The sequence below is a fragment of the Poecile atricapillus genome, chromosome 6, assembly GCF_030490865.1.
Source record: "Poecile atricapillus isolate bPoeAtr1 chromosome 6, bPoeAtr1.hap1, whole genome shotgun sequence".
Lineage (NCBI taxonomy): Eukaryota > Metazoa > Chordata > Aves > Passeriformes > Paridae > Poecile > Poecile atricapillus.
The window spans coordinates 22839183-22863077 of NC_081254.1; the positions used below are offsets into that span (position 1 = coordinate 22839183).

Sequence of the window (23895 nt, forward strand, 5' to 3'; positions counted from 1 at the left end):
GGATCACACAAAAGAAGACAGCACCAGAACACAAGAATTCTTCCAACTTCTGCTTGTTTGTTCTTTTCTAGTATGAAAGTAATATTTTTCCTCAAAATATAACATCTGTCATAGACACAGATCATTCAAACCTTCATTGAAACAATAAGAATTTATTTCATTACTGAAAGTTAAATTTGGCCGATAGCTATCTTTGCTATAGCTGTGGTAAGTGGAAAATACGTATTTCTGCATATAAAGTTAGCTTAAAAAACCATACTGTTTAATGGCTTCAAGTCTGTTTTACAAGGTCAGTTTATAGCATACATTGTACATTTTCTTAGACTAGGTAGAGCCTAATGATAATGATACACTATGAACACAACCTGAGTAACAGGAAGCTAGCATTTCACAAGCAATAAAAATAAATATGAGAAAAAGGAAACAAGAATATTTAGGCCACAGTCTTAACAGTCGTTGGGAGAAGGACCTTTAAGAAGACAGGCACTTCATCTGTGACAAATGTTTTATTTTGTTTAAAGAGAGACAAAAACATTACAGAAACCTAAATTAGATAATAATACACAGAATAACAAATGTAACAATTTCAGAAGAGGGTATTAATCCCCACATATGGATCAAGAAAGACAATTTTTAACTAAGGCTTGCAAACAAAAAGTTATTGAATTACAATGATATTCACAGACAAAACAAACACTGTTTTCCTAGAGCTTGTATCAGATCACCTAGGGAATTATAGGTATGGAGGCTTGAAAAGCAGTAAAATTGTTTACATGGAACATGATTACCTACAAATGAAGAAAGGTTATAAAAGGTATAATAATGGAGAGATATAATTAACACAAATTATAAGGTTGAGTGAGACTTCTTCAAGGCTTAGTAACACCCAATTTGATTGCAAATATAGTACACAATGTATCAACTGTATTGAGCATGTGGAGAGTTTAATATTTAATACTATCAGTGACATAGTAAAAAATTTGCTGATTAATTGTATATTCACATTAAAGGGGAAATCACCTGCACCTCAGATAAACATTAAGCAAATTCTAGCCTTTGAACAGCCTGACCAGTTGGCCAGTAATATTCTAAACTCTGTGTTGTCCATGTACAGTAAGTTAAACAACAAGGACTTACACACACAGAGTACTGGTATATTGTCAGCTAAGGACAGGGTTCTCCTTCAGTCAAGATAAAAGGATAACTATGTCACTGTTAACAGGAAAGAGAAAATGCAATACAGTAACTACCTTATTGTTAAAAATTAAGGACTCAATGCATGTAACAGGATTAAAACCAGAACTGGTTTCAGCTAACCAGGAATATACACAGAATAATAGACTTTTTTTTTAGGCATGTGTGCCAGATCATTGTCTGATACAGATGGTAGCACTTTTAAATCTTTTTATAGTCACTGTAATAAAAAGTTAGCAGTAACATAAGAGGATGTATGCATTTGTGTGATTAGCTCAGAGTTAAGCTAGTAATTTTCCTTACAGTTACCTATTTTCAGTAAAGATGTGCAGCTGGATGACATCCTTTACATAATAAGAAAAGAAACAATGAATGGGAAAATTTAAAGCATACGGACTTGACAGCACTGACTGAAGTCAACAGGAAATGTCTCTTTTGCCTCATTATCTTTTAACTTAAATGTTGTATTATTAATTTATTTATATTTATTAATTAATTTTATTTTATTAATTTTATTCATTCAGTATTTTTATACTGGGAACAACCAACAGAAAATCCTCCTTTAATGAAATTGTGGCTATTTATTTTGGAGTGGAAATAACAATCATAAGTTATGGGTTTTTTTCAGCCTGAGGCCAGTTTGCTACAAAGCTCTATTATACACAATTACAATTTGAATTTAGTCCAGAATTTTATCTATGTGGAAAAGACATACTTCCATTATAAGCCTAACAAGACTGTACTTACAGAGTTTCACACTTACTGTCTCTCAGCTTTCTGGCCATACATAAAATACTGGTTTATTCTAAATTATTTTTAACCTACCTACTTTGAAGATCACTTTCTCTCACTGTACATTTATGTCACACATCCTGAAGAGGGATCTCTCCACTACTTCATAAGTTCTTTTCATGGGATCATTTGAATAATTTCCACACTTACTCTAAATTACACTTAGTCTCAATTGGTCTTTTCGGCAACACCTATTTTTCTGCTAGGGCAGATGAAGAAGGCAGGACCAAAAGCACCAATTAAAGTTTAATGGGGAAGAAATCTTAATTGCAGGATCAGACTGAGAAAGGAATTTTACTAAAAGTCCTCTACTTTTGTTGAGGGTGTCCTACTAAAATATCTTTAAAACACAGAAAAGATAACCAAAACAGTGTATGACTGTAATTTTGGCAAGTATAAATGGACATAGGGAGGGGTATCAGAGTATAAGAACACAGTCTGATTTGAATAAACACCAGTGTGTCCTGGTTTTGGCTGGAATAGTTCTTTTCTTCTCAGTAGCTGGCACAGTGCTGTGTTGAAGATTCAACATAAGAATAATGCTGGTAACACACTCATGTCTTGGTTATTGCCAAGTCACGCTTATCCTGCATCAGAGACTTTCTTGTGTCTCATTCTCTGCCTGTGAGGAGGTGCAGGGGAAAAAACAGTTGGAGGGAGCATAGCCAGGACAGGTGACTTGAACTGGCCAAAGGGATATTCCACACTATAAAACATCATTCCCAGAATATAAACTGGGATATAAATATAATATAAATATTACCAGTTACCCAGAAGGGCCTGATCGGGCCTGGGTGCAGGGTCTGGCATTGGTTAGCAGGTGGTGAGATTTTCTTTTTCTAATCATTACTATAATTATTTACTAATATTATAATTTATTTTGTTTCAGTGACTAAACTCTTTTTATTTCAGCCGTCAAGTTCTACTTTTGACTCTCCTCCCCATTACACCGGGATGGGTGGAGGGGAGGAAACGGCTGCCTGATCTTTAGTTGCCGGTTAACCCAGGACACACCAGTGACTCTGAATAGCCTAAATAAGCTTACAATGGATAACATAGGAGTACAGTAGGCATGACCTCTATTGCATACCTCTGCAACTATTGCATTAACTATGTTAGATGCATGAGGAGGTGTGATCTTTCATCATATCACAGAAACACAAGTGATTGTTTTAGATTCACGTTTTAGCAGACCACCAGTCTTGCTTGCACAGTCTACCTTGCTTCCCCAGGATTGCCCCTATATATACTAGGCAAGATTTATAGGAAAAGGCAGGATTTATTAGAGCAGCTAAATATAGATCAGGCCAGCATTAGCTAAATATATACTACATTATCCTAACAAACTCTGGGACCCGAAAAAAGAGTAAATTTCCTGAAACTGTATAATTCTATAGCATTCACCCCTACATGATAACTGTATTAACACTAAAGGCAGAAGTATTTCTACTGTACATTCAATTTAACAGAACGACTCCAATTCACAAACTCTTAATCCCCAGCTGCTCCTGAAAGGGAGGAGACAGATTGTGAAGGGGCACTCACCCGGCAGTCCTTCTGTCAGACACCATGGGATGAGCCTTTGACGTAATGGCAACAGCAACAGGGTGGATTTCAGATTTAACAGCTCACCATTTATCCTGTCCTCTTTCTGTCCAGCCTGGTCTTCACTTTTACATGCACTAGGAACTGGAAAAAACCCAGACTGCCTCAAACTAGAATCTCATGAGGACATTTTCACAGGAGTTAACATACTGTGTTAAAATTAGGCACCCACACAGTTCTAAATCCAAACAGTTGATTGAGGTGAAAACTACCAAATGCCTTGCTCCAACCAGGATGAGTTAACTTGAGAGACAGTTCCATGTCTAAACTGAGGCCAGAAGTGTGGGTGTACTTGATGTAGGCACAAATGTTTTTAACTGAGTAGCTCAGGTAGGGGTAAAAGCATCTCTATAGCAGCACAGACCTCCCTGGAAACCAGAAGATGAATGTCTATCCAAATTCCCTGTCAGATTTTCTTGATTCCTTGTTGATTCTGTTGACCATATGAAGCAGTGTGCTGCCACTTCTTAACACCAATTTTAACCAAAGCTGACCAAAGGTTAAAGTTACTTCTGATACCTCTTCAATTCCATCTTTGAGTACAGAAATAACCTTAGGTAACTTGTCTGGCCACGACTTTCTACCCTTTTATGACAGGAGGGTTCTGTGAATTTCCAGCTGTGAGACACCACCTTCTATAAAAGGCAAGCAGTCGGGAAGCTAAAATCAGGCATTAAATGTATCACGTTGTTTTTGTCTTACTTTATTTTCCTCCTTCATAACTCTGAAAGATAAGACACAGAAAAAAAGATACACATGAAGAAAGCCTATTACCAGAATTACAAACAGTGGTTGGTTTTTGGTTTTTTTTTGAGGGGGTACACCTTGTTGGTTGGTTGGTTTTTGTGGTGATTTTTTTTTATTTTTTTGGGGGGGGGATTGTTTTGGTTTTTGTGTTTTGTTGTTGTTGTGTTGGTTTTTGTTTTTTGTTTTTAATTTGGGGGTTTTGTTTTTCCCTATAAAGGAATTAAAGCAACCAGCCACATCCACGACTTTCCCACAAGGAAATCTACCAAGAAAAAAAACCCATCGGCCTAGGACCCCAAATCTATGGTTTTATAACAGAAGTTCAACCTTATCCAGCATCTACACATCGTAAACCCATCCTGCGAGGCGAATCCTGGGTCCGGCGTGGCAAGGCCGCAGAGCTCCGCGGCAGGTGAGCGGTGGCCAGCGGGCTCCAAGGGGAGCGCCCAAAGCAGGGAGAGCTGCCGGAGGGTGACCTCTCCCTGGGGGACGGAGCATTTTGACACCCGAAATCTCTGCCTCTCAGGACGGCATTGCACCCACTGTGCTCAAATTACGAGGAGTCTAATTACCTTTTGTCTTGGCAGACGCCGCCAGGGACGCAGAGCGCGGCCACCAGGAAGCGGGCGGGCCGCGACACGGTCCCTCCGCGGGTGCAGCCCGGGGCCGCCCCGCCGCCCTTCGCGCCGCAGCCCCGTCCGCCTCCGCCGGGCGCGGCCCCCCCGCCGCGGCGAGTGTCGCCCCGGCTCCCCGCCCAGCCACCCACCCCCTCCACCGCCTCCGCCTCCTCCCAGAGGCCCCCGGCCCCCTCCCCAGCCGCAGCCCCGGCCTTCCCGGCGGCAGAGGCGGCAGCTCCCGGCACCCCCAGGTACGGGTCCCGCCAGGCCCGGGCGCGGAGGGCGGACGGGACCCCGCGGGCGCCGGGAGGGATTGGCCGGGCGGCGGGGGGAGGCGGGCGGAGAACATGGCGCCGGCGGGCGGCGCGTGCTGAGGCGAGCGGAGCCGGGCCGGGCGGCGGCGGGGAAAGGCGAGTGCTGGCGGCGGGGCCGCCAGGGATATGCGGCAGCGGCTGTTCCCTGTGCTGAGCCGGGCTCTGCCGGGCTGGACGCGCCCCTGGGCCGCTCCGGCCTCGCGCTCTTTCCCTCAGGGCCGGCGGCGCAGCTCTCTCGGGTACGGTGCGAGTGCGGTGGGGCCGGGGCAGGGCCGCGGGTCCCGGGGCCGTGTGCCTCGGGGCCGTGAGGCCGGAGAGTCCCCGCGGTGTTGTGTAAGAGGCGGCGGCGCGGCCGGGCGGGGGCACCTTGTGAGTCCAGGGGAGCGCCCGCCCTGCCCCGAGTGCGGCGGGGAGCCGGGGCAGCTCGGGCCGCGGAGCGGGGCTGGCGCCGGAGCCTTCCGGGGAGGCGGTGGGCGAGATGGGGGCGGCGGGGCCGTGCGTGCCGAGAAGGCCTGAGCCCTGCCTTGTGTCCTGTCTTGTGTCCTGCTCTGCCGGCCGGGACAGCCCGGGCTGACGTGCTCCTGTATTAGCAGCTGCACCTCCCTTGACAAAGCAGGCTTTCGTTGCCCGGGGGCTTGCTTTGTTGTTCTACTTCCCTCTCAAAAAACCTTCTTGAATTGTCGTGTTACTTAACTTGCCATGTCTTCCTAAGGCATAATTATGGGGAAAAAAAAAAAAAAGTTTAAAATCTTTAAGAAACTGCTATCAGTTACCCAAACTTGATGGGAGTGGCCTTTTCAGTTTCTGACGAGTTGTCTGGCACTGGCATTGTGCGGGGCTTGTTACTGCGTGTTTGTGTTCCCAGTGTCACCAGCTCCAGTGGAGAGAGCGCAACTAATCGCGATCAATCGAGGAGCGGGCGGGAGACTTGGCATAGCTCACTTTTAGGGGCAATTTAAACTGCGTAAAAGCTCGGTAAAGTTTGTCCGGGAAGGGAGCTGGGGGTAAGGGAAAAAGGTTAATTTGTTTTCTTTCTTTCATTAACAGTGTATCTATTACCTTAGTAGCCAAACCTATTTTTAATACTGCATAAGTTAGAGACGTCAAAAGTAGCATCTTAACGGGGAAAAAAGTGAGTTATGATGACTCATACTGTCGGCGCTCGCGTGTCAAAATTCAGATGTACTGTTACTGTTCATTATTGCTATTTATGCTTCAGAATTGTAAAGGTAATCCACAGTGTATATTCGGAGTCAATGCTTTTCTCAGGCTGTAGTTTCTCCTGCTAGATTACTCCTCTTTATGCGTGTGAATATATGTAGTATTTGGACTTAACTTTATATGTGTGAGTAGGCCGGTTATGTTTTCATGCTGCCCACAACCATGATTTAATCATCCATTTAATTTTAATTGTGAATTAGGATTTACATAAATGATAATGAAATGAGAGCAGGCATGAGATGATTTTTTAAGATGTGAAAATTAAGAATCCTTTTACAGTTACATCTTCCCTGTTTCCATCTCTGTATTTTGTTCATGCTTGAACTTTTTCTTTTCATAACATTTTAAACTTTCATCTCTATGTCAAGTAGCAAGATAATTTCTCAGTTACAACTTACCTCCTTTTTATCTGATGTACAGCATGAAAATTACTTCTTTTTGGGAATTATATGTTTGCCTGCCTTTTTTGCTTGCTTTCTCCTTTCTGTCTTCAGTCAGTGTAAGGCTGTGGTTTAATCCCTTGGATAAAACGTTACCTTGGGAATGGATTAAAGTGTCATGTATATAACTTACTTTGCACATGAATACAGAAGCACTCCCCTCCCCTGTTAGATCCAGAAGAAAGAAGGAAGGGACAAGAAGTGCATTACCTCTGGTGTTTCACTGCACAGGAAGGTATTAGGCTCCTAGCTATAGGTGTTACTGTAGAAGTAATTTACTACAAAATGCAGTCAGACCATTTCAGAAAGGGCATGTGGGGTTGATATTTTTGATATAATTATTTTACTGTATTAGATGCTTTTATAGGAATGTGGATGTCTGATCTTTTAACAGCATAGAAATCAAAAAGTCCGTAATAAAAATCTAGAGAAATTGCTTGAATCAGTTTTGTGTCTGGTTGTGTATTTGTGTATGCATAATCAGTCAGTGAGTATCTTTGCTTTCAGTTTTTATGATGCCCATAAGTTGCTGAAATATTCTTATGAGATAGCACTGTGTGTATATAATAAGGTGATTTTTGATGGATCCTGTTTGAAAGTTACTTTACTAGTTTTCTATTGAAAACTTACCTTCTACATCTTGTTTTTAGAATGAGTCAGAATTAGCTTGCCTGAACAATTGATATGGAAAAGAATGCTGTAGAGCTGAGAGTTTGTTTATAATTTGAACAGTAGAACCAGAATTGAATTGTCCAAAATCGTAAAAACTTAACTACAAAATAGGTGAACAGCCAGGACCTCTTTTGTTGAAACACACCGCTGACTCTTGTAAACTGCTCATTGTTATGGGTTTGTTGCTCATGTCAAAGCTCGAGCGTTGGATAAACAGTTGCTTTTAATGTGGGATTACAGTGCTTTTAATGATTCAGAATTCTAAACTTCTCTGTGTTTTTGTTGCTAGATCAGATTTTCTTGCCAGTTCTCTCATCTTTCTGTGAATTTCTTGTTGTTATGCAGTATAACTGAAGTTTTAGTCTCATCTTGTTTTGTTTTTTTTTAATTCAAACCTCACAAGTTTCTTTTTGAGGGTGTAAGACAGATGGTAGCATAAAGTATTAAGTGAGTTGGCTTTACAAAGAGTTTTGGGCAATCTGATGTGCTACTTGCACATAAAGTCTATGAAATACACATCAGAACACAGTTTGAATAAAGCACAGAGGTCTCTCCTGTAGCATCCAGTTTAACATTTCCTCAGTGTGTGGAGGGCCATGTGCTAGACACCACCACAGTCCTGGGGTTGTGGAGCAAGCCCTGCAACTGTAGGGTGATGGAACAAAGATGTCGGGGCGGAGGAAGAGAGAATAAGAACCACTGGTCTGCAAGTATTCAATGAATAAAGTAATTAATTGAAGTAATGAGTACATTTCTTAAGAAAATGTGTAAAATATGCTTTGAAGCAGTTGCTCATATAGCACAGAAACTGGTCTGTCTGATCAGTCATGTTATTAATGTGCAGTTTGAAAATACTGATGTAAGCCAAATTACTATGCCAGATGTGTGGAAATTTTAATGATCCTATATATTAATGACATCTAAAGATTAAAGCCAGATAATTTTACTTAATGTTCCCCCCACTAGGTCTTCCAAATAATGAAAGGCTTCAAAACCCTTTTGGAATTTTGTAAAATATTGAAGCAAAGAATTGTTAGGGAAAGATTAATTGTTCTGTTTCTGGTGAATGTGGTCAGAGTTTGTTTACCTTAGAGGTTGTGTTTGGATGAATTGTTTGGGGCAATTTTTTAGGACATAGGAAAAGTAAGCTCAAGTTATTTAGAATTAAAAAAACAACTTATCTTTATTGCTCTGTGTAACATCAAATTGTATAAGGTCCTGCCTTTTTGTTTGACTTCTTTACTCAGTGCTTTGGAAACTGTGAAGTGGTCAAATTAAGGACTGTATTTAGGGCAGTAAATTAGTTTTATAGTATTTTGATTGTATATCCCATCTCATTTGGCCAGCACATCATTGTACTTCTCAGGTGAGTTACTCAGCTGGGGCCTGATCTCATATGTGAAACTACCAGGGCCCTTGTTTTTGCCAAGGTCACACGTGGTATGGTCTCATTAATGCTACTGGTAATTCCTGTACACCGGTGTTACACACCAGTGTTTGTGCTGTCACGTTGGCAGTGCAGCCTATGGCAGACCAAGTTTTACTGCTGTGATCTAGATGTTGTTGAAGCTGGAATCTGGGAAACAAGAGCATGCCAGGCATCTGCCCTGACCACCATCATTAGGAGGGAATTTTCTGAGTCGATTATAGACTTGGCAAAAAGCTGCAGACTGAGGTTCTGAAAATGCTTTAATTGTAGTGAGACTTTAGAATTTCTTCAAAATGAACTACATAACAAAACCTTATAAATATTCATCATCTTCAAACTTGCCTGATTTGGCATGATTAGTTGTTCTTAATAACTTGGGAGCACTGATTAAATCATTGTGGGGCTTTGTAGTTGGATCTTTTGTGTATGAAGTAGTATACTGAATTCCTGATGAGTTTAAAAGTGATAAATTTTTACCAGTTTGTCTGCTTATGCAGTCTGTCTGCCTATGCATGCAATCAGAATTATTTAGATCAGTATCAGGAATGTGTTTGGATCTCATACATTCTCTAGCTTCATGACAAGAAAATTCACACAAGATTGATGTTTTATGGATGTTGAATCATGAGGCATTTTAATCTCTAAGTGCCTAAAAGAATGATTGATGAATGTGTAACCTGAAAGAGTATGGATAGTCTCCTAAAGAATCCCTTTTGGTAATGTTCACCTGAATTGATACAACTTTCCTGCCTACAGGTTAGTCTAAAAGACCCCATTATTATTATGACATACAGGTGAATGGAAATGCTAAGAGAGTAGGTAAATTCTTGGTTGTTTTACTGGTAACATAATTCTATTGCTGTCATGATCAGAAGTAGGTGCAAGAGACAAAGAGGAGGGGTGCAGAGCTGTGCAAGAATGCAGATTTACATGGTTGTTGCAAAGCCATGAGCTTGCAACTGAAGAAGTTCATGGACTCCTCCAGAGTGCTCAGTTTGGTGCTGTCATCCTTGTAAGAGGTGAGAAAACTCTGGCTGGTAGTTCTGCAGCACTGGGCCTCCTGCCAAAGCACACAGCACTTCTTTCACTCCACGCTTTGGCAGCTGGAGAAACCTTCGTGTAAACCAAGCTGGATTAGTAAACAACACAGAGAACATGTTACCAATGGTAACTCCCTTGCAGGACAGAACAGAGGTTCTCAATGAAGGTTTCACTTCACTCTGGTAAATGGTAAGCAATTAGCTGCATAAAAACTTTGAGCACACGTGAATGTTAAGGCAGCTGATAGAATGCAAGCATCAAAACCTGCTGAGATGGTAACTCACCTTTCATCTGGAGCAAACCTATATACTAGTACTTGACTTCAGTATGTGCATACTGTCATGACAAAAACTATCTTGAGAAGCACTTTGGAGTTTGTGCCTTGGGGGTCATATTTTTATTAGCTAGTCACATTCTTGCATTGAAACAACCCTCAGGAGTTTCTGTTAATTGGTTTTAAATGTGGTCCTTTAATTGTTCAAACATTGGACTTATATTTGACTACACAGGCTAATTTTTAATTAAAGTAACTTTGCTAAAATAACTCTGAGAGATTAAAATAGTGAAGGAGACTCATATATCACTTAATCCCACTCTCAAATACTCTGTTTGCAGGTGAAACCTGGCATCTCCAGAGAGCCTTGCTGGTTCCAAGGGACTGCCTGCCTGGAAATGATTACAAAAATGGAACCTCAAAGAATAGAATATAATTTCACTAGAAGTGCTGTAATTGAAAATTCAGTGTTGGTTTTAACTGACACTTTTCTTGTAAAAGCGAAGTAGTTTTGATGAGAAGAAAGAATATTTCATATTCATTGAGGACACTGTTCTCAGTTCAGACATCCTTATTTTTTTCTTTCTACCTTTGTCATCTTTCCACCTGTAATTTTTTGAGTGGAAGAATTTCCACTGCCACAGTAATGCAATTTTGGCTTTTTATCAGATCATTCTCTGTTGCTTCTCTTTTGTGAAAGTAGTATGGCAATATTTCTTTTAATGTTTTTGTTAGGCTATTAGCTCTGCAATAAACATAGCACCTCCTTTGTGGAAGAACTGTTTTACTACTGAGCAGCAGCATCCAGTGCTCACTGTAATGACAGTACAGCAAGTAGCTATAGCACATGGACTTTAGGACAGTGTCTGAACATGGCTGTAGAAATTAAGCTACTTCTAAAAAAATAGCTACAGGATTTCTGGTTGTCTTACTTTTTTTTTTTTTTTTTTTTTTTTTTTTTTTTTTTTTTTTTTTTTTTTGCCTGTGGTTAAAAGTAGTTCTATTGTCAGGAAGTGATTTATAGAGTTTCAGGATTCTGGTGTGAAGGAATGGAATGTGGTATTTTTATAAAGCATCTGCACTTACTTGAAAGCTACACAGGAAAACAGTCATATGAGGGAATATTTAGTATTGGGTCCTACAGTTTACTCCTTAAGAAAACGCAATGGTATAAAAGTTCTTTCTAAAATGTAGTTTTTTCTTCTCACTTTTGTACTGTAGTAACGTATCAGCAGGAGGAACAGTACTTAAGCAGAAAGGAGTCGTCTTGCCCTTTTGACATATTTGCCTTCCAGGAGTATTGCATAGTTGATCAGCCCTTGCTTTTATTTGAGTTGTCTGGTACTATGATTCACTTTGCAGCAAAATAATCGTAGGTAATCATGCAAACTCATTTGAAGTTAGAGAATGTTATATTCACTATGCCCATTGAAATAACAGTGAAGGTGGAGATACGAATTTCAGTCCTTAATTTGAAGGCTTAATTACTGATGTCGTCCTTTTGAAAATTGTAGATTTTTCCTGTACGGGAATTTCACTACCAAGCTGGAAGTAGACTATGAAGGAGGCAGAAGTAGGGAATCATAATAAAATGGAGTGGAGGTGTACAGCTTCGTAAGATCAATTGAAATCTCATAAGGTTTCATAGCTGCATAATTTGATGAATCACATTGGAGATATGAGTCATCTGAACAAACAGTAAACTTCTGTGACTTAGTGATGGGGTATAGAAATAACAAGGCAATATCAGATGACAAGGAAATTGTATAACATTTAAAAAACCCCACAACTCAAGTAGTTTATGGTATATATGTGTCTTCTGACAAGCAACTAATATCTTATTGAGATAGAATATTCTATCTGAAAACCAAGGTATAGGTGTTAGCAGATACAGAATCAGGAGCTTAAGGGACATCCTTGTTCTCCCACATACTTGTTGTCAATCCAGCTTGTGTGCAAGTGAAAAACAATTTGGAACAGTTTAGTTACTGATCTTCATATATGAAAAGTATCTATTCTCACTTCAAAAATTTTACACAGTAGCTTATTAATCACAATTAATGAATTGTGTTTAAATTAATTTTAGTAGAGTATTTGTTAAGACTCTGAACTTTGAACATGGAGGCATCTTTTAATTGTCAGCATGGTTTGTATCCGTGCTGTTGATGCAGAGAAACAGGGATGTTGTGGTACTTGTAGTAATCTTTGTATTTCAGTGGTATCTGCATTTTTTTGGTGCAAGAAGACCCACAGATATTCCAACCAGGATTAGCCTGAGTACAGGGTTAAACTAGTGGATCAATGACCAGTTTAAATGAGAGTGTACAAATTTAAATTTAAATTCAGCATTTCAGCTACTGTTTAGTGATTACATTTGACTTTCTGTTTTTTAAAGAATTTCATATTGAGAAAACCATGTTTTACTAGTTTATATGTTTCCTTCTAAAATGCATTGAGCCACACATTTTAAAAAGTTACTTCATATTGTTTATAGCTTTTGCTTGGAGACATTCAGATTCTAAATCAGCCACATTAATTTCTTAGCATTTCAGAATCATTCCTTTAAAGAAGGGTGTCTTGTAGCATCTGTTAAACTAATGGTAGAAGTTTAAATATGTGAGGCAGTCTATTCCTGTTTATCATGGCAGTTTTGCAGTCTTCGTATTACGGCACTATTGCAAACAGTGTCACCATTTCTTGCTTGAGTGTACAAATCCAGTGGTTTGTTAGTAGAATGTTGTTTATTTGACAGAGTTACCACACTCGTAATATAATCAGCAATTCAGATATGTGAAATACTTCCCTGAAATTTAAAATTATACTTGAAATAGCAGGATACATTTAATTTTATTTAATTTTTATAATAATCAAATAAGGGGATGACATTTATTAAATTTGGGTTGTTTAAATTACAATGAATGTGATACTTGAAGCATTCAGTTAAATGATATACATCTTTATTGTGTTTCTTGGTCTTCAAGGTTTCTTTTTTGTTTTAGCAGCAGTATGTTTCAGGATCTGAATTTTAGGCAAGTTCAGTGAATTTTGCGCATAATAGAGCTTCTAGCTGTTTGTATAGCCCTGTATTGTCTAGCATAATATTAAAATATTAGCAAGGCTTAAGTGAAAATAGCAAAAAATTTCTTCTGTTTTCTTTAAGGTTTCAAAAGGAGACAAACAACAAAATGAACAATCCAGCTATTAAGAGAATAACAAATGAAATTATCAAATCACCTGAAGATAAACGAGAATATCGTGGACTGGAATTGGCAAATGGCATTAAAGCTCTTCTCATTAGTGACCCCACCACAGATAAGTCCTCAGCAGCACTTGATGTCCACATAGGTATTCAATTCATGTTGTTTGTTACATCATTAATAAAAATGTTTCAGGTTTTGGTATCTTGATGCAAATAAACTGACAGGAGTGGTATACAGTTGGCAGCCTAGCCTTTATTGTAATTTATAGTTTATTTAATTCTTTGGCACATCAAATTGAAAATTATTAGAGCTAAATGCTCTTATTGTGCTCTGTGTTTACTCAAGTGTAGCTCAGTCAGTCGAAAGACTGCTTTTAACCATTAAGTTTCATGTTATGAAAGATCTTTTGTAAGCAGAAAAGGGGCGGGTGCAAGTGCAATTATTTCAGACAGCTCCATCTGTCATGTCAGACTTTTTTTTTCATGCTAAGTTGTTGATGTGTAGAGGTGAGAAAATGCTGTAGTGCTAGGGAAGTTGGAGAGGCACTCCCTAACTTCAGTGGTGCTTATGTGTGCAACAGAAATATGGGAAATAGAAGGGGAAGGGAATTGCTTTGACTCTTGGAAATAATGGAAGCTTTTTCTTATATCTGAGGTATATCTCAAACTTGTGTAGTTTTTCAGTTGACTGGAAAGCACAATTCATGTGTGCATAATCTCAACACCCTCTTGCCATGTCTGTAATTGGGAGCTCTTGCTGCTGTTTGTGTTAGGGCAGAAGTAATAGAGGGACTTCAAAAACTTCTGTTCTTTTTTGTAATGGGGATGGCTGTCCCAGATCATTAGCTAGTTCTGAGCATACTGAATGTGGTTTTGTTTAGGTCCTGTGTTAGTGATAGCCAACTGCAGCATCCAATTCCTGCACGTGTGCTGGAGGAGATGTATCTGTTGCCTTCATCTCCACTCTCCCACTACACATTGCTGCACACTCCAGGCGGGACTGCCACTCTCAAACTTCGGCCTTTGTCTTCCATTCTTACAAATCATTGTTGTCTTTTAATCTGTTTGCCTTCACGCCTATTAGCTGGTCATCCATAGCTGCTTGTGTTCCGGCAATTACAGGTTATCACTCGTCCTATAAACCATAGGATAAATGCCTCTTTAATTATGATTGGCAATTGCTGCCTCTTAACACAATGCAGTTATTAAAGTCAAGGTATAGATTTCAGAACAGTGTGATTTGCCAGGTCTTTACAGATTATGAGTCATGGACTTCAGTTGAAAATCATCTGTATAAGGAATTGGAAGCTGAACTGGAGAGACAGTTTGATACACTAATTGGTTCAGTTACTAATTCTGATTTTTAAAATATTTTTTTGAATATTAAGTTTAGTTGACTGTTGTTGCACAAGTGTCTTCTTACAGCCGCAGAATTGATATAATTGCCTGAAGCAACATACTGTAATAGAGAGTACTTTAAAAGATGTAATGTTTTAGTATTGCATTTTGTGAATGGTTACATGAAATCTTTCCTCTTGTAGGATCATTGTCCGATCCCCCCAACATTGCTGGGCTTAGTCATTTTTGTGAGCATATGTTGTTCCTGGGAACCAAGAAATATCCAAAAGAAAATGAGTACAGCCAATTTCTAAGTGAGCATGCTGGGAGCTCAAATGCTTTCACGAGTGGAGAACATACCAACTACTACTTTGATGTGTCACATGAACATCTAGAAGGTGCACTGGATAGGTAAACACATTCTTTTTAGTATTTAAATTTTTTGTCACAGAGGTTCTACTTGAATTTATTAGTGTAAAAGTTTTTTTATAATTCTATCATTATGATATTAAAAAAAGGTAAAAACCGTCTTTTGTGAAATATGATAACCAGATATTTTTCAGCTTGAAAGTCTTACTCAGATTTTTTGTTTTATTTAGGAGAGTTCTTCATTGTGACACAATTTTGGAAGTTTAAATGTTGTATTTACACTGAATATTTTTGGAAATGTGGGACAAAGAGTATGATCATGAATTTACACATTGTGCAAATACTGGGATGGTGCAATCAAATGCTGTGCTTCCCATGGGATCCTTATTGAAAGCAAAACAGGGGTGAAATCTAGAAGTATTTAAGGATGCTCAATAGGGAGAACTTGCTGAAATCTCAGTGTTTTGGGGGAGGGGACAGAAATTAAAAGATGTATAGTCAGTGAGGTACAGTAAGTTTTCTCTTTGGCCTCTCCCTGCATGTCTGACAAGATTTATTTGATTGGTGAAATTAAGACCCTCTTGCAGCTAAACCTCAGAACAGGAGAAATTTTCACTGTGGTAATTGTGATGCTCTTGATTCTTGTACTACCTTGTATGATGAACATGTTGTCTACATTTGTAAACTAAGAAATTGAGAAATAATAATATTAAATTAGCATCAAAACTTACAGAATTAGTAAGTTCTGCATTAAAAAATAAGGTATTCAGTTGTTTTCAGGAGGTACCAAGCTTTATACTTTTCTGTTACAATTTATGTACAGTACTCTTGACTTGAACTAAATTTTTTTCTCTTTAGATTTGCCCAGTTTTTCCTGTGCCCCCTGTTTGATGAAAGTTGCAAAGATAGGGAAGTGAATGCTGTTGATTCTGAGCATGAGAAGAATCTGATGAATGATGCCTGGAGGTTGTTTCAATTGGAGAAGGCTACTGGAAACCCCAACCATCCCTTCAGTAAATTTGGAACAGGTTTGTCAGAGTATAATTATCCAGTGGAGTTCTGTATAACATACGTAGTATTATTGTTTATATAAAATTTCCAAAGACAGACTTTAGCAATTCTCTTATTTTCCTCTCCATACATGTTTATTATGGTGCTTTATCACATTTTTCACATCATAGACTAAACAGAGCTAGACAAAAGCATAGGAAAAAGAGTGATCCAAGACTTTGAGTACAATGATGTAGCAATCCGTACAGTTCTGGTAATTACTGTAGTGAGTGCTGTTTTCCAGTTACCGGGTTTGTAATAATTTGGTACTGCTAAGTCTTTGTGTATAACAAAGTGAATGAATTGTGTTTAAATTGCTGTTAGCCGCATGCTTTTTGTTACTTAATATTGCATTTAGACTAGATGACAGTGACTAGGTCAAATCAGAAAGATCAGCAAAATACTGTGAAAATTATTGAGTAGGAATATAGAAACAAAATCTAAACCATAGAGCATGACAGTAGAAGATGGACAGATAAAATGATCTTGGACAAATCCCAATCCTACAGCTGTATTTAATTTTTTTGTTGTTGTTCAGGCTTAATTATTGACAGAATGCTTAGTAATAATTTAAAGTAAACACCACATAACCTCAATTCAAAAAGCATTAAGATACCATAGTTCTGGACAAAACCACAAATGTTTGATGATTTGGTAGAAGTTTAAATATTGGGTGGTTTTTTTGATAGACATGATTTTCTACATGAATTTATTTTTGAAACCTTCAAAGTAACAGGACTGCACTGTTTAATCATTGCATATAATGTGCTCAAAAAATGTGTTTTGTGGATGGGTCAGTTTGCTTTATGAATAATTGACTCAAGTATTGGGTGCAGTAGGAGGATGGGAGAGCAGATAATGAGCTTTAAGGCAGTGATTTCTTCCTCTGTCTCTAAAAAGACAAGATGTACCTTTACATCTGTTGATGGAGAACATATTTATGGGTCTAGTAGCCACCTGCTGCAAGAGCAGGTATTGCTCTGTTGAGCAGTAAAGAGAGGCTGTCTGTAAAAGTGAACCTATAACTCCGTTCTTCAAACAGGTAAATTTTTAAATAACACCTTGGGAGCTGTAAATTAGTAGGCAAGTGTTCGAAGTACATTCTGTAATCTCTGCTACTGAAGACATTATTTAATTTTTATGTAGCACACAGAAAACATATGCGGAAATTGCAGAAATAATTTTGTACAGTTTAAGAAGGTTGTCTAGCTCACACAAGTGAAATGTTTTAGGGAGAATACCCAAACTCTCCCCAAAATTCAACAGTAATTCAACAATAATAGTCATATTCCTTTCTCCTTAGATTAGGTTCTGATTCTGAAATTAAATTACAGCACATAGCCTTCCAGTAAGTATGACTATGAAGAAGTAGGGATCAGCTTTGCTGGTTTTTATTTACCCAAAGGGATGACAACTGTGATGCATTTGGCATCCTTATTGTTTCCTTTTGATCAGCTGAGATGTTAATCTAGCAGAGTATGGGAATTACTCCATTTGATGCTTCACATCACTCCTCAGTGCTATGCACCCTGTTTGGTCAGTAAACCTTCTATAATTCCTTCTCTGTCCATAGAAACAAATGCATCTTCTAGTTGTCTTTTTAAGGGTGTGCATTTTCCCCCAGATATCCTTCACTGATCTCCCTGAATTAATGCTTGTGATGGTGATTCTTCTCCATCATTACTCTCAGTGTCAAGTAATTTTCCAGGCACTTCTGCACTGGCTAGTGTCCATTTTCCTACATTTGCAAGGTGTCTTCTGACTGTTGCTTCCTAAAGTCCTCCAGTACTGTAACAGCAGAGTTACTGACTGAAGCTTTAACTATGTTATTCTATTTTAACTTAGGTGTTGATGCTGTGGGAGTAAACAGAGTAGGTTGTCTAGATCTTCGCCATTTAATTTGTCTGCAGATGGTGAGGAATACAGACAAAATATTTAAAACAGAAGACCGTATTGATTTAGTTTTCTTATTATGAATATTGATTATTCTTAAAATTACTATCCATCTAAAGAAATGCAGAGTGATTAATTTGTATATTTCTTTTTGATTTGTAAGTTAATAAACATTAAATGTTGTTAAACATCAAATATTTTTAATTGTTTTTCTGTTACAGGGAACAAATTCACTCTGGAAACTAGACCAACCCAAGAAGGAATAGATGTAAGGCAAGAGCTACTGAAGTTCCATTCTACTTATTATTCATCAAATTTAATGGCTATTTGTGTCTTAGGAAGAGGTAAGTTTGTTCTGTTGGTTGGTTAAGACTTTACATATATACTTGAGAAAAATAAAATGGAGGTTCCAACAGCTTAGAATCTTCCACAGTCGAGATGGTATCTTACATAGGTTTGGCAAAAGCTTAATAACAGTGTGTTGAAAACTGCTTTTTGAAAATGCACTGGCAGACTGGTATTTGTGTGGTGTTTCACAGTAATGTTGAGATGGTGAGTATGAATGGAAGAAAACAAGCTTTTAATATAATCAAAAGCAAGTTCACTGAGGAATTTTACATGGAAACTTTTTCAGTAAGAATCACCTTGGCAACTGTAAATCTGTACTAGGGAAAACTGTCCCTGCAAGATTAAATTAATGTTTATTTTGCTGATATGCATAAAAATTGGTGGTTTTTAATAGAATAATTTGCAGTTCACAAAATGCTGATGTATAGTGGACCCTCTTAGTTTCCATTGCTTTGTTAGTTTTTTTCCCCTGGACAGTTCTGTTAGTGTACTGTAGGAGCGTGCATATATTGGGCAGGAAAGATTCTACTTTCTCAGTCTAACTGGGATTGTTTTGATAACAAGGTAAATGCTTTTATAAATCTTCCAAGATTTAAAGTTGTACTTTGAGATGTCCAAGAAACTGATGTTTTGTTTCTTCCAATGCCCACCCTTGGAAGCCTTTCACTAAAAAATTGTCAGTAGTATCTTTCTTTTTTGCTTACATTGAGAAGTGCTCCAAAATGCATTTTTGAGGCAGAAAGCAATTTTGCAGGCAGAATTTCAACAGAAATGGTCTAGGTCAATTTTGGTGGGTTCATGTACATCATTGTATTCTTTCTGCAATAGGTCTTCTCCCATTCTTGCAAAGTAGTGCAGTCACAGACTGAAATTAGAATGGATGTAAAATAAGAAGTGTTTGAACAGGTCACAAGTGTGTGTGTTTTGGGTGCTAAGGATAGACCTGGCTCACAGTGTACCTGAAGTACTGGGCATGAGCTGAGGCTAAAGAAAATTCAAGTTTTGGCAAAACTGCTTTCACTCTAGAAAATTTGCAGCTGTAATTCCATGTCCCTTAAGCTTTTTGTGGAATGTTTATTTTTTTAACTGTTTGATATCTCATGTATCTTTCAGTTCTAGCTTAGTTTAATCTGCAAAACATATATTTTCAGTTAAAGGATTTATTTTAATGATGATTGAATAAATGAAGACTTTCTTTAATAATCATGGTGGTTCTAAAGCATGTTACAGTTCAAAATTTAAATATGAATATTTTCTTTCTGAAATTAAAAATCATAACACCATTAAAACTATTTTTGTGTATAATTCATGAGTCTCCCAAACAATAAAAAAAAAGTTTGTGAGAATCCTTACATAATGACCGTGTTTTTCCTAATGTTTCTTTGTTCTAGAATCCTTGGATGAGCTGACTTGCTTAGTGGTAAAGCTATTTTCAGAAGTAGAAAATAAAAATGTCCCTATACCAGAGTTTCCTGAACATCCTTTCCAAGAAGAGCATCTCCGGGTATGTATAGAGATATGTCTCCCATCCAGAGTGTATATTTTAAATGTTAATTTTTATGTTTCAGTAATATGTTGTGCACTTCACTACTCTTTTATCAATATCCCTTTTACATTCCCTATTTCTTTATTTATTTTCCACCCACTTTTCCATTCTGAGTATAATTTTGTATAGCTTATAGTAAATGTTGCACATTTGGTTGCAGTTGTAAGCAACTGTGAGATAATTAATTTTCTTTGTTTGTATGGCTGAACTGTTGCCCTAAGTTTTGAGATTTGGGAGATGTGTTTGTAATGCGTGTGTGTGAAGGGAATATGATACATGCTCCTGAGATGAATACAGTAAATGAGTTTTCCTTTGTTTATGGGTCTTCTTGTTTGTTTTTCCCCTCAGCAACTTTACAAAGTGGTACCCATTAAGGACATTAGAAATCTCTATGTCACATTTCCTATACCAGACCTTCAGAAGTACTATAAATCAAACCCTGGCCATTACCTTGGCCATCTGATTGGGCATGAAGGCCCAGGGAGTCTTCTATCAGAGCTTAAAGCCAAAGGTAAGTCCTTTGAAGGTAGAGAATTGAAAAATATTTGATCACACAGTTTTTTAAAGTTTAGCTACTTTTCACTTAGAATAGACCTCTATGTGTTAAAGCCTTTGTCTGTTTGAGTGACTTGAACAATTAAGTAATTTTGTGCTTTATTTTTGTTTCTCAGCAGCTACAAATAAACAGGTAGCAGTCCTTCAGGCTGCTGAGGCTATTATTTCTTGGACTCCCCTTTATGTGCCTTGTTCAGAGAGTTATATGAACTTCGGCATAATGATCTTGTCTCTATTCTGTCACTGACTTTGGAATTACTGTCAGGTCCCTTAGTGTCTGGAAGTTTTCAATGGTGTACCTTTTGCTATTTTACTTTGTATCATTCTGTTCCAAACAGAAGTAAATTATCCAGTAATCAAAGGATCCTGAGTTTGTCATATCACTCTGAGTACAAAATCAGATAGATCCTAACTCATGTTATGTTTAACTTGGACTGTTGCTGTAGACATTAAGGAAATAAAGGAAAACATATAAATTAATCAAAACAGGTTTTAAAAAAATGATGTTGCTGAAACATGCAAAAAGTTGCATAAATTTTTATAGATATTTTTATGTAATATAGTTTCTTTTTAATGACATAGGATGGGTAAATACACTTGTTGGAGGCCAGAAGGAAGGTGCTAGAGGTTTCATGTTTTTCATCATTAATGTGGACTTGACTGAAGAAGGACTTTGTAAGTGAAGCACTGTGTCTGTATTCCGTGTTATTGTTGATGTGATGGTTTTGTGTTTGTATCTGAAGAGACTAATTGTTATTATATTGCTTGAAAGCCAGTTTATTTTAATTAACTTGTTATTATTCTGTGTTTAGTTCCTCTAAGTATGCTAACACACTTAACCTAACATAAGAAATCAACTTATTTAAGGTTATATTAAATTAGCTAATTAAATACTTTAAATAAACTTCTTTAAAAGAAGAGCTTTTAATACCTTTGTGTGCTACTTATTCATACAATTTAGACCCGAGTTAAATTATATTTTAAATCAATATTTTCACATAAAGACATGTTCGTAGAATTAGCTGGGGACATAAACACTTACCTTAAATTTATGTTTGAGAAAAGCAAGTTTAACTTTGTTGGTGGGATTGCAGATGTACTTAAAGATCTTGATCTATCAAAGTGTAATTGAAAATAAAACCATATTTGTGTTTGTTAAATTTCTTCTCTGTGCAGATCTGAGTGAATTATTAAGTATTTTTTTCTTTTCAGTGCATGTTGAAGATATTATTTTGCACATGTTTCAATATATTCAAAAACTACGTACAGAAGGACCTCAAGAATGGGTTTTCCAAGAGTGCAAGGTAAGTAATTGGGGCTGTACCATATGTGGTGGTTGTCTTTTTACAAACTTTTTTTATTATTAGATTATTTGACTTTGTAACTAGCATTTAATAATCACATGGTAATTAAGCTTATTAATTTTTAAGATGAAACATGACACAAATGGCAAGTACATCCAGAATATAGTGTCTTAACATAGGTGTGAAATGCTCTTACAGAGCTGGGAGTTACGATAGCATAATGGAGGTGAAGGAAGAAGGATCTTGCTCTGTCCACGAGGATTTTACATAACTTTGCTTAGTCTTCATTGAAGAAAGGGAAAAACATTTACTATGAGGAGTGGCATTGAACTGGAAATGGAAATGGCTGCAATTGTACCCCTCCCTTCTTTCATGTGTCAAATTGCATAGTTGAGATTGTAAAGGCAATAGGACACTGAATCTGTTGTTTGTTCTCCTCATCTTTTTGAAAAGTCATCTAAAGGCTTTTCATGAAGTACTTGGGCAGTACACATCAGTCTCTGCTGAACTCTTCGTGCTTTTTAAAAGTCTGGATAGTTCTGTGTGCACAGAGCAAAAATGTAAAATGTCCTATTAGATAGCACTGGTTTTCTCATTGTCAGTGGGAAACAACCCCAGTGTTATTCATGTATATATAGTCTCATTGGTTCAGTACATAGGCTTGGGTAAAAACTGTCTCAGCTTTGTTTGATCCAAGCTATGGAGTTTCTCTGAAAGTAGAAATTATGTAGCTGGGTTAGCTTTGTTTCATACATTTTGACACTATATACCTGTGAAAGTAGTCTCAGGTCTTGTTATCCTCTGCTGAAAGTCCCCATGGATTTGTTTCACTCAGAGAGTAAGCAAATACAAGGTTTGGAAAAGGTAATTCCATTCTTCTGTCTCATCCCTGTGCCTTTCCCTTGCTCCTCTTCTCTCAGCCCTAGCACTCCTGAGACTGTGGAGTGAGTCAGAGAGCTGGCAAACTACTATGAAAAGAATCTTTCAGAGTTTACTTTCAGCTGAATTGTTGAGTTAATCAGTCTCTCTGCATGGTTTCATGGAAGGATGGACTGTCCTTTTCACTGGCTTAGAAGTCTTAGATCTCTTTAATTCACACTTGCCATTGTATCCTAAGAATGATGTATTCTATTTATGTGGCTGAGACAGCAAAAAGAAACACACTTTTTCTGTCTCTAAACTTACTGTTGGCTGACTGAACGAAAGAAAGAGAAAAGGAAGAGAGAGAGGCTTCAGTTTGTTAATATCTGACAAACATTGCACTGGAGCACTGTGTACTGGTTGGATCAGAGCTGGTGCGTTTTCAAATTATCAGGAAATTTAAATAGATGAGTCAAATCTGACAAAAGACTTGTATAACACTTCATATTATGAACTATCATAAATTGCCTGTGAGTTTGATGCAACTTGAGTATTACTGAAAAGTTAGACTAGTTGTCTGCTATAACATGGGTACAGCAAAAGTACTTCATTTTCTTTCATTATAAAAAGGAATTAAGTAGCTAGTAATTATTCTTAAAATAGGCTTAAAATACTTAAAATAGTAATTATTCTTAAAATATTCTTAAAATTCTTAATTTATGCTCTTTAATAATTTCTACATTGTTTTTTAGGATCTAAATGCTGTGGCATTCAGATTTAAAGATAAGGAACGACCACGAGGTTACACATCAAAGCTTGGAGGAATGTTGCATGTAAGTGGAGGGGGTCGTTTTTGTTTGGCTGTTGTTTTTTCTAATAATAATTTAGCAGTGTGTTTGATTAGCCACTTAATAAATACAGGCATATGTGAAGGTCCTGTGCACTTCTTGTATGCTGCATAGGCCTTAGTTTTGGAAGTCATTAAGTCGAGTTCTGTTTTACACTTCTTTTACACTACTGTTTTACATTTCTTTACTGGGTAGAATTGATTATACAGTAACTGGAGGTGCTACTTGATCTGTTTCA

General features: G+C 37.7%; 1 protein-coding gene and 1 long non-coding RNA gene across 4 annotated transcripts in view; one reads left to right on the forward strand and one right to left on the reverse strand.

Moving 5' to 3' along the window:
- Positions 1-97: 97 nt before the first annotated feature.
- Positions 98-5047, reverse strand: LOC131580679 (uncharacterized). The gene is made up of 3 exons (XR_009277932.1): positions 4911-5047; positions 3532-4315; positions 98-2608 (listed from the first exon to the last, which is right to left on the reverse strand). It is a non-coding gene; the product is annotated as an uncharacterized LOC131580679 (long non-coding RNA).
- Positions 5048-5080: 33 nt separating this feature from the next.
- Positions 5081-23895, forward strand: part of IDE (insulin degrading enzyme) — a 54640-nt gene continuing 35825 nt past the window's right edge. Inside the window, exons 1-10 of one of the 3 annotated variants that reach the window (XM_058842137.1) lie at positions 5081-5206; positions 13507-13691; positions 15087-15294; positions 16111-16280; positions 18417-18539; positions 19935-20047; positions 20438-20600; positions 21227-21319; positions 21857-21948; positions 23562-23642. In XM_058842137.1, coding sequence (XP_058698120.1) covers positions 13532-13691; positions 15087-15294; positions 16111-16280; positions 18417-18539; positions 19935-20047; positions 20438-20600; positions 21227-21319; positions 21857-21948; positions 23562-23642 — 1203 coding nt within the window. In that variant the 5' untranslated portion in view covers positions 5081-5206; positions 13507-13531. Of the gene's footprint in view, positions 5207-5261; positions 5509-13506; positions 13692-15086; positions 15295-16110; positions 16281-18416; positions 18540-19934; positions 20048-20437; positions 20601-21226; positions 21320-21856; positions 21949-23561; positions 23643-23895 lie in introns of those variants that run through there. The other 2 variants (XM_058842136.1, XM_058842135.1) reach the window with 2 other exon arrangements.